This window comes from Saccoglossus kowalevskii, chromosome 13 (assembly GCF_978046115.1).
Source record: "Saccoglossus kowalevskii chromosome 13, keSacKowa6.1, whole genome shotgun sequence".
In the NCBI taxonomy this organism is placed as follows: domain Eukaryota; kingdom Metazoa; phylum Hemichordata; class Enteropneusta; family Harrimaniidae; genus Saccoglossus; species Saccoglossus kowalevskii.
In genome coordinates, this window is record NC_140653.1 from 8266533 (window position 1) to 8279326 (window position 12794).

At 33.3% G+C, this 12794-nt stretch overlaps 1 protein-coding gene across 1 annotated transcript in view; it reads right to left on the reverse strand.

Annotated features, from left to right (window-relative positions):
- The window catches only part of LOC100367305 (putative ATP-dependent RNA helicase DDX59), a 31267-nt gene extending 19259 nt beyond the window's left edge, over positions 1 to 12008 (reverse strand). The window contains exons 1-5 of the mRNA XM_085506838.1: positions 11904 to 12008; positions 10326 to 11038; positions 9672 to 9747; positions 8119 to 8238; positions 6133 to 6279 (exon numbers count right to left, since the gene is read on the reverse strand). Of these exons, the coding sequence (XP_085362964.1) occupies positions 6133 to 6279; positions 8119 to 8238; positions 9672 to 9747; positions 10326 to 10952 (970 nt within the window). The 5' untranslated portion in view covers positions 10953 to 11038; positions 11904 to 12008. The remainder of the gene's footprint in view (positions 1 to 6132; positions 6280 to 8118; positions 8239 to 9671; positions 9748 to 10325; positions 11039 to 11903) is intronic.
- Positions 12009 to 12794: the final 786 nt, after the last annotated feature.

Genomic DNA, 12794 nt, shown 5'->3' on the forward strand with positions numbered 1-12794 from the left:
ATGCTTGTAACTACTGCACGGATTTGATTAGTTTGGGGTAAAAATATGTGCATATTAATTACCTAATTTGCATAATGATTAGTCAATTTTTGGCTTACCCAGTAATATCTAAAGTACTAATCATCACATTTCAATGAAACTTGGTACATAGACACTGCACAGACCTGATAGTTTTTAGGTTAATATCAGTAAATAATAATTACTTAATTTGCATAATTAATTAATTTTCAGCTTTTGATATTTCAAATAGTAAACACTACATTTCAATTAAACTTTTAGTTCATATATATTCAGGGATAATGAAGAGACTTGATTCGTTTTGAGGTAATATTTGTGCATCTTAATTATCTAATTTGCATAATTAGTTACATTTAAGCTTTTACAGTGATATCTAAAGTACAAATTATTCTATTTCAATGAAACGTGGTACATAGATGCTCTAGGACAATGTACAAAACTGCTTAGTTTTGGGTTAAAATCTGTTAATATTAATTCCCTAATTAGCATAATAATTCATAATTTTTTTGGTTCTAATCACATTTTTAATGAAACTTGGTACATAGATGGTCTGTTACATTGTGCAGACCTCATTAGTTTTATAACAAAATCTGTTCATACATGTATTAGTTACCTGATTTGCATAATTAGTTTTCAGCTTCTCCATCATCTCAAGTACAAGTAATTTTGAATTAATTTTCAATTTGTCCCCAATATTCTCAGCACATGGGAGTTCTTTGTAAGCTTTCTTTGATTTTTGATTAGTGGTACCAACGAGAATCAGTTAAAGAACTGTTAGCCAAGTACATAAGATGGAGAATGGTTCAGCCATCACAGGATTTCTATGTTATTAATCCAACATCTCTCTGGGACATATGGGACGATATTATGTACTTCAATAAAGGAAAACCAATCAGAAAGATTGTACCATCATCAGGATTCACAGGTTAATTGAGTTTATTATTTATTTAAAAACTTTGTAGTATTACCCTTATTATTATTATATTATTACATGTGTGTCTGCTTTTAGTCATAATTTACACAGATATAGCAGTTTGAATTACCAAGAAAAACAATTAAAAAGAGGGCTCATTAATCGCTGCTTGCACTATATTTAACCTTATAATATTTAAATATTTGTTTTGTTTTTTATACATCTACAGGATTGCTTATGATGCTGGGTTTATGTGACAAAGTTGACGTGTATGGATTTGGAATTAATGATGTATCAAGTTGTCATTATTACGATAAGCCAGGATGCAACAGTGCAAGCAAGCGATGGCATCCACTCTAGGAGAAAGCAATAATGGCTGCAATGCATGATGGACCTATAAGTGACCTAGACAAACACGTTGTTACTGTCAATGGCTTCAAACATATAAACTGTAACGGTATATGATTGAAATCTCTGACTGCAACCAAGGGGGCTAGGTGACATAATACAGAAAGGACACAGAAAAGGTGTCTGGAAAAACAATGGAGGTAGTTTAATAATGACATTACCACTAGTACTATGGTCCAGCTAAATTTGAAAACCAAAGCTAACCCCCCCCCCCTCCCTCCCGCTACCCTAAAGACAAGCCATGCATGGCACAGTCCTTATTATCAAATTTAAGATGTATAGTTTTGTTAATAGTAATATACAATTGGAACATAAATATGTCAGAGATATGGATCCAGAAGCTGATGCTTGATTATGATTTACTGAATATATAAAATCAGTCAAAGCATGTCAGAACCGCATTCATTAAAACAATGAAAAAGGAAGTTCATCAGCGACCCATAATGTCTAATGTGTGTACAAAGTTTTAACAAAATCCATCCATAAAAGACCGAGAACCGGTTCTGGAATGTCAGAAATGATTTATTTATGGATGATTTGTTAGCACAAAAATGGACACTATTCGGCCATTTTGAATCTGATACATCTGTATATCTATGGCAAGATGTATAATAATGTCGAATATATTAAATCCCATCTGAAAAACAAAATAACATGCATCAAGGTACTATAATGTCCAATGTATGTTTCAATAAAATCTATCTGTAAACATTCGAGATCCGGTTCCAGAATGCCACAAATGCTTGACTCAGATGATTTTCGCACAAAAATGGCTACCATTCGGCCATCAGATTGTGAAAGAAATTGATGTGCACATTGATGTATTTTCGAACTGTATCCGAACAGGAACTAAAAATTTTAAATTGTTCCATAGTACTGTACAAAATTCCTCCACCTCTCAAAGTACCGGAACACTTGTATATGTTGTATGCTGTAAGTGTTGCTTCAACTTAAGATAGAACAATAGTAAAACTAATTTCATTTCATATTATGTTACAAGGATGAAGAAAATGAAAATAATAATGTGGGTTTACTGAACTCAGTTCAGAGAAAATCGATCTACACAATTAAGTGTTTTAGAGCATTTATCCATAATTGTTTCCTATGGCAAGAATATATCTCAACATTTTGGTAGATCACATTTGGTGAAAAAATGATATTTAATGTACTGTGGAATACTTTATTTTCGTTGGAATTAATTTTCGCTGAAAAAGCTTTTTGGGCGTTCTTTATGGAATTTATTTTCACTGATTTTTGATTAATTGAATGTGAAATATAGGAAAAAAAGTATATTCGCTGGATTTTATTTTCACGGAATCATCACTTCAGCGAAAATAGCGAAAATAAATTCTAAGCGAAAATAAAGTATTCTACAGTATTATAATATCCTTATTCATGTTTAAAAAAGTATTAAACAATTGACATTATTTTTAGTGAGATTTTTGATGACAAAATGAGTTTTCACTTATCTATAAAGGCAGCTGCTATTGTCAACTTAGAGATATTATTTGACACTATTTTCTCAACAAGCAACCTCATGGACCCCACTGTTTCAACAGAGCAGAGTCTTGAATTAATGAAAATCATAGGAAAATAAATAATATTTTTGACCTGAGCTGTGGTAATATATTATATTTTTTATTAGACGCATAAAATCCTTAGGAAAGGATAAAAAGGGTCTTACAGAAAGAAATTAAAAAAAAAACTACTGTAAAATCTGTATTAGAAGCCGCGGCTTCTATTAAAATGGTACAATGCAACAGAGGGGATGCGGCTTCTATTAGAGCATCTACACATATGAGAAATGGTGAATTTTAGATTCTCAATTATTCAAAAAGAATGGGTGCGACTTCTATTAGGGATGCAGCTTCTAATACAGATTTTACGGTACAATCTAAAAAAGAAAACAAAAAATAAAAACTTTTCTAAAAAAAAATAAAACAAGTCAAAAACAATAAAGACAATTTGCAGCCAATGGTGAATACAGAATATGGAATGAACACAAAATGTGGCCTAATACACTGATAGTTGTTGCTGTTTTGTTCCATAGCTGTTTTTTAAGAAGACAGCTAAGGCTGGTGCTAGAGTATGGTTTGCCATAATCAAAATGAATTTATTCTGACTATTTTCTTTATCAAAATTTGGAATTTTATTTTGTGCAGTCAGGAATAATTTGTCCCTATGGTGACTGTAAGCTGGACATTTCATTACAAAATGTTGCTCATCCTCAACTATATTTTGGCTGCACATATCACATGTTCTTTTATCCAGCGGCACATTATTATGTCTGCCTTTCTCAATTTTAAGGTCATGGTTGCTTGTCCTGAATTTTGCAATTAACCTTCTAAGACCATGGTTCTGCATATTAATTAGGTAATTTTCAATTTTTAAATCTTGTTTGAAAAGTCTGTATGTTCTTAGTTTGTTTTTAGCAAAGGTTTGTTTTCTATTATCATTATGCATGTCTAAGATCCATTGGTTCTCAAATGATTTGTTTATTTTTTTATGAATAAAGTCTAAATTTTTCTTAATTATTTTTCACTTGAGTTTACAATGGTGACAACCTCTATATCTTGCATGAGGGTTTCTACACTTGTAAACCATTTACTTTTTACATTCTTATTTACTAATTAGGCTTCTCTTAGTAATGTGTTATCAGAGTTTGTTACCCGGTTGAAATATTTAAGTTGTTGTTTCTTGATAAAACAGTCAATGACCCATCAAGACACATAGATAAACAAACAAATTCATGATGTGATTGAAGTAATATGTTAACCAGATGTACATCAGTGCTCTATAGCTGTGATCGGCCAAGGACAATCAGTTCCCAGATCACCTGTTTAGATGGAGGTGTAAGTTGGAATTGACTTGACTCAGCATTGCCAATCTGCACATTTAGAATTGGCATCGTTTGGTGTACTGTCTGTAGTAGGGTTTGTTTGCAACTCTGTTGCTTTGGTTACATATACATTGCGTTCTTGTGCCGGTCGCCTTGATAACTTAATCAGTCAAGTTCATGACTCCATGTGAGTTTGCCCTCTAGTGACAGTTCATGTGGCGTACATGTGTTAATTATTAGCAGAGTAGCACAGTTAAATATTTCCTTTACATGTGATTCTTTTTATACTTGTGTAAAATATACTGTAGCAGGGTGACTTATTGTGCTACAGCACCCTCTAGTGTTGAAACTTGTGTCAGTTATATAGCACCCTCTAGTGTATATACTGCAAAATACTTTTATTTTCGCCTCAAAATAAATTCAGCAAAAATAAAATCCAGCAAATACATTTTTTTTTATTATACATTCAACTTCTCAAAAATAAATGAATAAGTGAGAATAAATTAATTCCAGCTAAAATTAAGTATATTACAGTAGCACATTTTAGTGTTAACAGATTTGTGTATGAAAACTAATGCAGTGTAATGTGCAAGCCCTGTACGAAGGCTAGTACCCTGTAGAGGTGAAGCATGAGGTGTAATTGAACTGAACTTGTAGTCAATATTAAATCATTTGATCGATACATGCTGCTTGTCTTCACTGTGTTGTATGCCATGCATCGAACTCATCTGCAATGGTAGACCTGTAAGGCCTGGCATTATTAATTGAGCTACTCCTGTTTACAGTCCCTAGTAAGTACTGAGAGAGGTACTGAAAGCATACACATTCTATTTTTTTTACAAATAATTAATATTTGAAACCATCAATGTATTTATAGTTATACATACTGGTATTATTTTAATTAAATTGTGAGTCAGTTTTATCAGCAGTTTTAATGCATCTTAACAGTAAATCAATAAGCAGTAGCTGCATCTCATTACCACTGTAAGGTTGGAAGAAATAGAAATGGTAAAATCTTCAAATCCAATTCAAAATGCATGAAATTATCTAGCGAGAACATTCAGATCATATTTCAAATAATAGACACTATAAAATGAGTTATTTTTTTTATTTCTAAATGTGACTAGTTGAAGTCACAATTTGAAATTGCATGTAAGAACGAATCAAGCTGCCCAGCAGGTGTAATACGCTTTGTGTTATTGTTACTATGTGATATATATGTGTATTAATAACACCTGCAATATATTATGAGGCTATTACAAAACTACTGTAAATTATATACTTGTACTAAGGCAATACAATGATTGTATAGACTAGCTAGTGTGTAGTGACTATATTTGCTTGCTAGCCTCAAGTTTCACTGAATTCGACTTGGTTGCCAGTCTTGAGGCAATCTACTCCTTTGCTAGAGTTGTGGAAATTTACTCCCCTGCTGGCCCCATGCAATACATTCTACTTGGTCAGGCTTGTGGAAATCTAATCACTTGCCGGCCTCCTTCATTCCACTCACTTGCCTGGCTCACAGCAATCTACTAACTCACTGGGCTTAGGAAAAGCTTTTCACTTGCCATTCACTCTGCAATCTAATCACTTGCTGGCCTCCTTCATTCTCAGTAGTTGTTTGCCAGGCTTGCGGCATTTTACTTCCCAGATGGGAGAATGGTGCTCATTCATATATTCAATTCTACAATCTTACATAACCAACGATACAAGTAGCCCATAATCTCTACTTTCAAACAATGTCATTTTTATTTTGCTACCACGAGAACTAACAGAGAAAATGCACTTTTTATAATGTAAACAAAAACACCACATTGTTTACATTATTATGATCACTATTTGTTTATGTGCCGGGTTGCCTACTGGCTGATAACAGTATATGAAAGTCAATAAGGTGCAGACAAATTATGTACATAGCATAACAGATGTTTTATCAAAATGTGTAGTTACATACCTTGCATAAGCTCTTTAGCTTGATCTTCTATCTGCATACAAAGCTCTCTGGTTGGTGCCAATATCAGTGCTATTGGCACATGACAAGCTGGATTGCAGGTCATGTGATTTTGTATATGGATAATGATAGGCAACAGAAATGCCAATGCTGTAAAGAATTCATATTACGGTAGTTATTGTGAAAATAGATTCATGAAAGAAACAATGTGCAATCTGACATACACTGGTGAAACTAATAATGAATGCTATATCTGCATTATTAGATGCATGTTCTCAATAGAAACTAAATCAGTAGTTTATATTGTGAAATGTTAATTATTGACTGTCAGTTCATTCAGGCAAGCTATTGCCTATCTTTAGTTTGTCTGTTGCCTTGAAATAATCAGGACCAAAACGACCTGATTCTGAGATACGTAGAAAAAAACATTTAGTTTCACGGAAAACTTATAGGCTGTAAGCATTCTACCAGTGTTCTACACAATACATTAATTTGAATATTATTTGCATATTATAATGTTATTGTTTATTTACAAGAATGTTTCGTGTCACAAACTGTATACCAACTTATTTTTTTCATTCAAAACATGTACTGCATTTGTGTATTTCAAGAATCTATTTCTTTTGAAACAAAAAAAAGAATGTCGTATTTTAATAAAAGCTTCTTCTATATATATTTGTTATAATACACATAAGTATATATTCTATGCTTGGTACTAAGTCAGTGATTTTATGTTCTCAAAATAATCCTCTATAATAAATGCACATGCATAGAAACCAATACAATTGCTTCATATTATAGATCACCATACGTGTACACTATTGCAGTATTCAGAGCCAAGAATAATCTTCTTGTCTGAAACATATCCAGGAGGGCAGGCTCAACAAAACAGCCATGGTAAATTGCCTCCACCAAAATTGGATTTCTTGAAACATTAAGAGCATCGAGCGCTTCGTCAAAAAACATTTGCAAATCACAGTAATTATATTCCCAAATGTTCTAATACTCAAACCTGTATACAGTAAAATACTTCATTTTAGCTGGAATCAATTTTTGCTGAAAAGACTTTTTGGGTGTTTTGTTTTGTATTGAATTTATTTTCACTGATTTCGGTTGAAAGTTGAATGTAAAATATAGGAAAAAGGGTATGTTCGCTGGATTTTATTTTCACTGAATCATTCCGTCTGCGAAAATTAATTACAAGTGAAAATAAAGTATTTTACAATAATAGCTAAAAATTGTAATTTGTAAGTCACTATGAAATCTAGTGTCCATTCGGTTTCAGTTAAAGTCTGCATTGACACCTGTGATTCTCATTTCTATTTTCTTTCTTTTCAAACCCAAGCTTTGTGTGATAGCCCGGTGTTTGATTGCTTTTGATCATAATACATGGAACCATGTTCAGAGTATATTTTTGCCTAACTTAGTTTGAATATGAAATATATATATATATATATATGATCACTCAAATTTAGACACTGAGGAACCACAGTCTGAAAAAAATTATCTTTGCTAATTTGCAAAACACACAATACATGCATTTTGCATAGTTTCAAGAAATCCTGCTCATTTTATTTAAGGAATCAAACCTTTCCCAGTGTCTACTGTGTTCTGCTACTTGTCGATGGTCATGAAATGAATCATGTTGCTTCACATGAGATTTTCATCACATATCACAAGTTGCATAGCCTTACATAATGAATCCTTGTTACATATTAATATTTTGTATGTCCACTGATTGGCTGGCATATGTCATCTGACAAAATGTGTTGGCCAAATATTTATTTACCCATGAAATATTATTTTTAAGCAACAAAGATGATGCAACACACCCTTATATTCTATGTAAATAAATGTTATATTTGACATTGTATATGTGCACATGGAACTTGTATCAAACATGCCATGTGGTTTTGTCATTTTGTGGACTATTCTTTCATTTCGGTTCCTGTAAATTTGTGTAATTATGTAATAACAAAGGTTACTCACTCTTGCCAGAGCTAGTTTGAGCACACACCATGGTATCACGTTGGCATAAGAACACGGGTAAGACTTGCATCTGCACCGCAGTAGGCGACTCGTAGCCCGCAGAATGTAAGTTGGATGACACTGTAAATGAACAATAATAGAACTAGACAATCTCAATCTCAAGATTAGAAACACATCAGCCTTGCCATGATGTTGTTCAGAAAACATTGCCATGTGCAGACTTTTCTTAGTATCGTAAAATCTGTATTAGAAGCCGCACCCATTCTTTTGAACAACTGAGACCCAAAATTCAATTACTGGTTTTATTCGAACATTTATATTTAAGTTTCTTTATTTTTAAGGATAATTTTGAACTAGAGAGATCGCATCAAGCAATCAATCCCTATAGGTTTTCATCAATTTCTGATTATACCGGTAATAATAATAATAATAGTTTATTACGCAACTGTAATCTGCTGTGGATACAGTAAAGTAAAAATAGTGTAAAATAAAACAAATAAAAATAACTACAAAAATAGTAAAAAATAGTATAAAATAAAGCAACTAAAAATAACTACAAATTTAAAAGTTCTAATAACTACAAAAAATCAGAAAGTAATAAAAATACAGTAAATAAAGTAAAGGTAAAGGTTCTCCCTACCCAGGGGTTTACACAGGCGGTGATTTGTACATGGTATTTTTAAGATATAGAGACAGAGCAATGTTATTTTCCATAATTTTTAAGAATATTATGTCTTTGTTCTTTTCACTTGAGGTAATTTCGCAGTTTTTCAGGAGGATTTTCAAAATGTGAGCAGCTCAAAAGAAAATGTTTTTCATCCTCAATATCGCCTTGATCACATTTTTTTAATACAGACTCTTTCTGCTGCTGGTAGTTTTGGTTTTCTCCTTCTCCCCAGTTCAATTTCCAAAATGTGATCTATAAGCCTGAATTTTGATAACATTCTATGAAAGCTAAAGTTATTTATTTCATTTAAATAATTTTCAAGTTCATAGTTTATTTTAAATTGTTTATATGTCCTAAGTTTAATGCTTTCATTTTTGTCTCTACTACTAGTGGACAAGTTTAGCTGCTCCTTCCAAGACTGTATTGGTCTCTTAATTTCACTTTCATGATGTTTGATAACTGGCAAATATTATCTACATTGTGCTGTTCTTTTGCTTCCTCCAGTTCCTCATGACCAATAATATTTTCAATATGTTTTATCCACTTTGATTTAATTGCTTTGTTTTCATTTAATGCACATTTCAGAATATTATTCTCAGCAAACATGCTAAGTCTATACCAATATTTAATTTTTGCTAGAGTTATATTTATTCTAATTGGAAATCTTCCTAACTCTGCTCTTACACCAATAGTTGGTGTCAGTGACACCAAGTATAAAGCGGTAAAACTGACTACTCATTTGCTCTAACATATTGTTGTCATTAGGTATTTTGTCAGCCCAAATAGATGGAACTCGTTGCACAAAGATACATACCGGTAACTTGACAACAGCAGGAAGAAGGAAATTATTCAAGGAAGTACTTGTAGATTACTACAAAATACTCACGCTTTTCAGGAAGCGATAAATGTCTGAATTCTAGAATAGGTCTGGGAACTTCAATTCCACGAATACTGATTCCTAACTGTGAACAAAAAGATAAACGCATTTTATTTTAGTGATGATTTGGAATCTACCGAATACAAAACAAAATCAGGAGAGACAACAGTGACATATTCAAAGGCAGGAACAGTCTGGCACAACAAATCTCAAAAAAAATCTCAAAAAAATAAAAACAAATACTAGATCTAAATTTAAACAGCATCACACTTATTTATGGATGTGGTTCACATTTAATTTCTAAATTTTCAAACAACATCAAAACGCAGTTGAAAACCATCCAACGAAACACACAACAGTGAATCTGATGAAATTTGTTTTTAAATGATTTGTGCATTAGTCAATCAGCAACTAGCTTCACGAGAGCAACACAAAAGAACATCCCAATAGCGATTCACAACCTTTCGATGGAATTGAATAATATTCATGGCTAATCCAACATGAGAACGTTATAATTCTATCAATGATTCTGTTCAGCTCTGAAATAAATCTTCAGAATCCCTTGACCAAACACCAACCAACACAAAATGACTCAACAACAGGAAACACAAAATACAAGATCATAAATACAAGAACACAGAGCATTCTTCAGTTTTCATTTACCTGTACTTTCAGTTCATCCACCTGTTCATTACTTAGTCTCTTTATTTCATCATGTTCCTTATAACTGTAGATTAAAGTGTGTTCAGTAACAACAGACGACAACGTATCTTGTGCAATCGTAGAGTGTAACGAGAATGATGGTGGATGGGTATCACTATTAGATGTCTGCGTCACATCCTTGCATTTATTATCATTATCTATTGGTAATATTGGCATGCCTACATCAGCCAAGTGTTTTCCCTTGCATTCTAAACTACACACATCTGTGTCAGTTTGATCACAGATGTATTCAGCATACCGTCCACACATAACGCAGACTGGCTCTCCCGGCATCGGCCATCGCTGGTCTTTGCGATAAGAAATTACGTCATCTTTGCTCCCAACATCATCAGAGACAACGTTCGAATTTTCTAACACTTGATCAGTGTCCAATGGATCACGCAATTCTTTCGGCATCAGAGTTTTTATATCTTTCCTCTCGTGTTTATCATCTTTGATTTCAACCTTGGGTAGTGCCGGAGAATCTGTACCTACGTGAGGGCTCATGGATACTGAACTTTTTAACGAAGTTGGTTTCTGTTTTTTCGATTGTTTGTTTTTATGTCCCACTGACCGTGGTACAAACATCTTGATCTTTTACAGTGCAATGAAACTACATGAATGTACCTGTATATACAAATCTATATCCCCATTATTATGGCAAGGTAACAAATCTGTAAAACACAGAAGAGTTGCATTATTAATAATTTGATGAAATCACTATCTACATATTCATGCGATCAGGTCATAGTTCGATCAGTAACAATACAACATCTTTTCACAGAGACAAAAACAAAAGCTTGTTTGAAAAGAGCCAGTCGATAGGCATTTTAAAACGCATACAAACTTCCTGTGTTGTTGGTAACTTCATTCACTGTAGTTCCATTTGCAGCAAATCTGTTCAATAAAGCGCTGCATGGCATCCTAGATTATGTGTATGGTTTGCCAAGAAAACAATTAATTTTAAAATGTGACAATTCCTCCTCGATGTTGTCGTCTGCTATCGAGTTGAACATATGCATATATTGTTTACAAATGCACACATGTGCAGTAGAGTGCTTATCACGCTGTTTTGCAAACTGTCTTCAAATGACGTGATTCGGGCAACAGTTTATAAACTGTTGACTGGTTTTCCTCGTTTTGGTATGGCAATGTAGACTAAAGTGACCACGAATTGACCAATCACATCACGTAATCGGTATAATATGGTACTTGCACATTTTATGCCACGGGCCGGTGCAGTGGCGGGCGGCAATAGCTGCAGTTCGCAAGGGCGGCAAGTACTAGTACTAGTAATTGAAAGAATCCACTATTCTCTTTACACACGTACACATCTTGAAGTCTCTGTGACACGCAAATTTCTCAAATTTGCTTCATCAAGTCCATGAGCGAACACAACAAACGCCAAACAGCCTATATAGGGGCTATGGCCAAACCTGAAACCATGATGATGTGGTTGTGCACCAATTTTAATTATCAATTTGTCGGAAAACGAATCAACTTTCTATGTCAAGTTAGCCCCAAAACTAACATACCCACCTTACACATGTTGGGTTGTACACTATTGACACTTTACCGTCAAATATCTAAACACGGAACAACGTTTTACCTTCATGAGGCATCAGCGCAATTATTGTCCGCAAATCAGCTGTTATTTTTATCAACAGCGCCATCAAATGCAAACCGTCAAATGTAAACAAATGCAACCGTCAATAAACTCGTAGATGGCGCTTTTCACCATCATAAACGAATGTCGTGCGATCAATTTGTTATCGCACATAGCATGGACGTACTTCCATGCACATAGTAACAATGATTTCTCTGAACATTTTGAGCAATTATAAGGGCAATCCTGGTGGTGCAAACTGCTAATCATACCAACGAGTATTCCGGTATCAAAAACAGCTTGAAATACAAGCATGTCATTTTTTGCAAAAGTTTATTTTCAACGAGAGAAATTTATACATTTAGCCGTGCATTGAAACATATTTTAATTGTAGTGAAACTGCTTAAGAATATACTAGTTCCTTGTTTTAGGGGTTGACCATTAGAAACTCCGGGTAAGGGAAAAGATGAGCTAATTATTTTTCTCTTCATTGAGTTTTTAATTAGATTTTGTTTATCAGAGTGACGTTGCTGAATATTTCTTTTGCTGTTCTCTATCAAATTTATTTGTCATTTTATTTGTAGGATCGTTTTTCTTCAACAATTTCTGCTTCCCCCAACTAAAACTACCCCTGAGTTTATAATGGTTTACTCCTTACTAAATGAAGCACAAGACACAAAATAAGCACTAAAGTATAAATTATGTTTAATCCTCCATAAAATACACAAACAAATCCTACTTCAAATCTATCATTTACATCGTGTACTTAAAAATACAGGCTTTATTGAAGAAAAAAAAAATATTTGCATCAAGTTGCTTGTGTT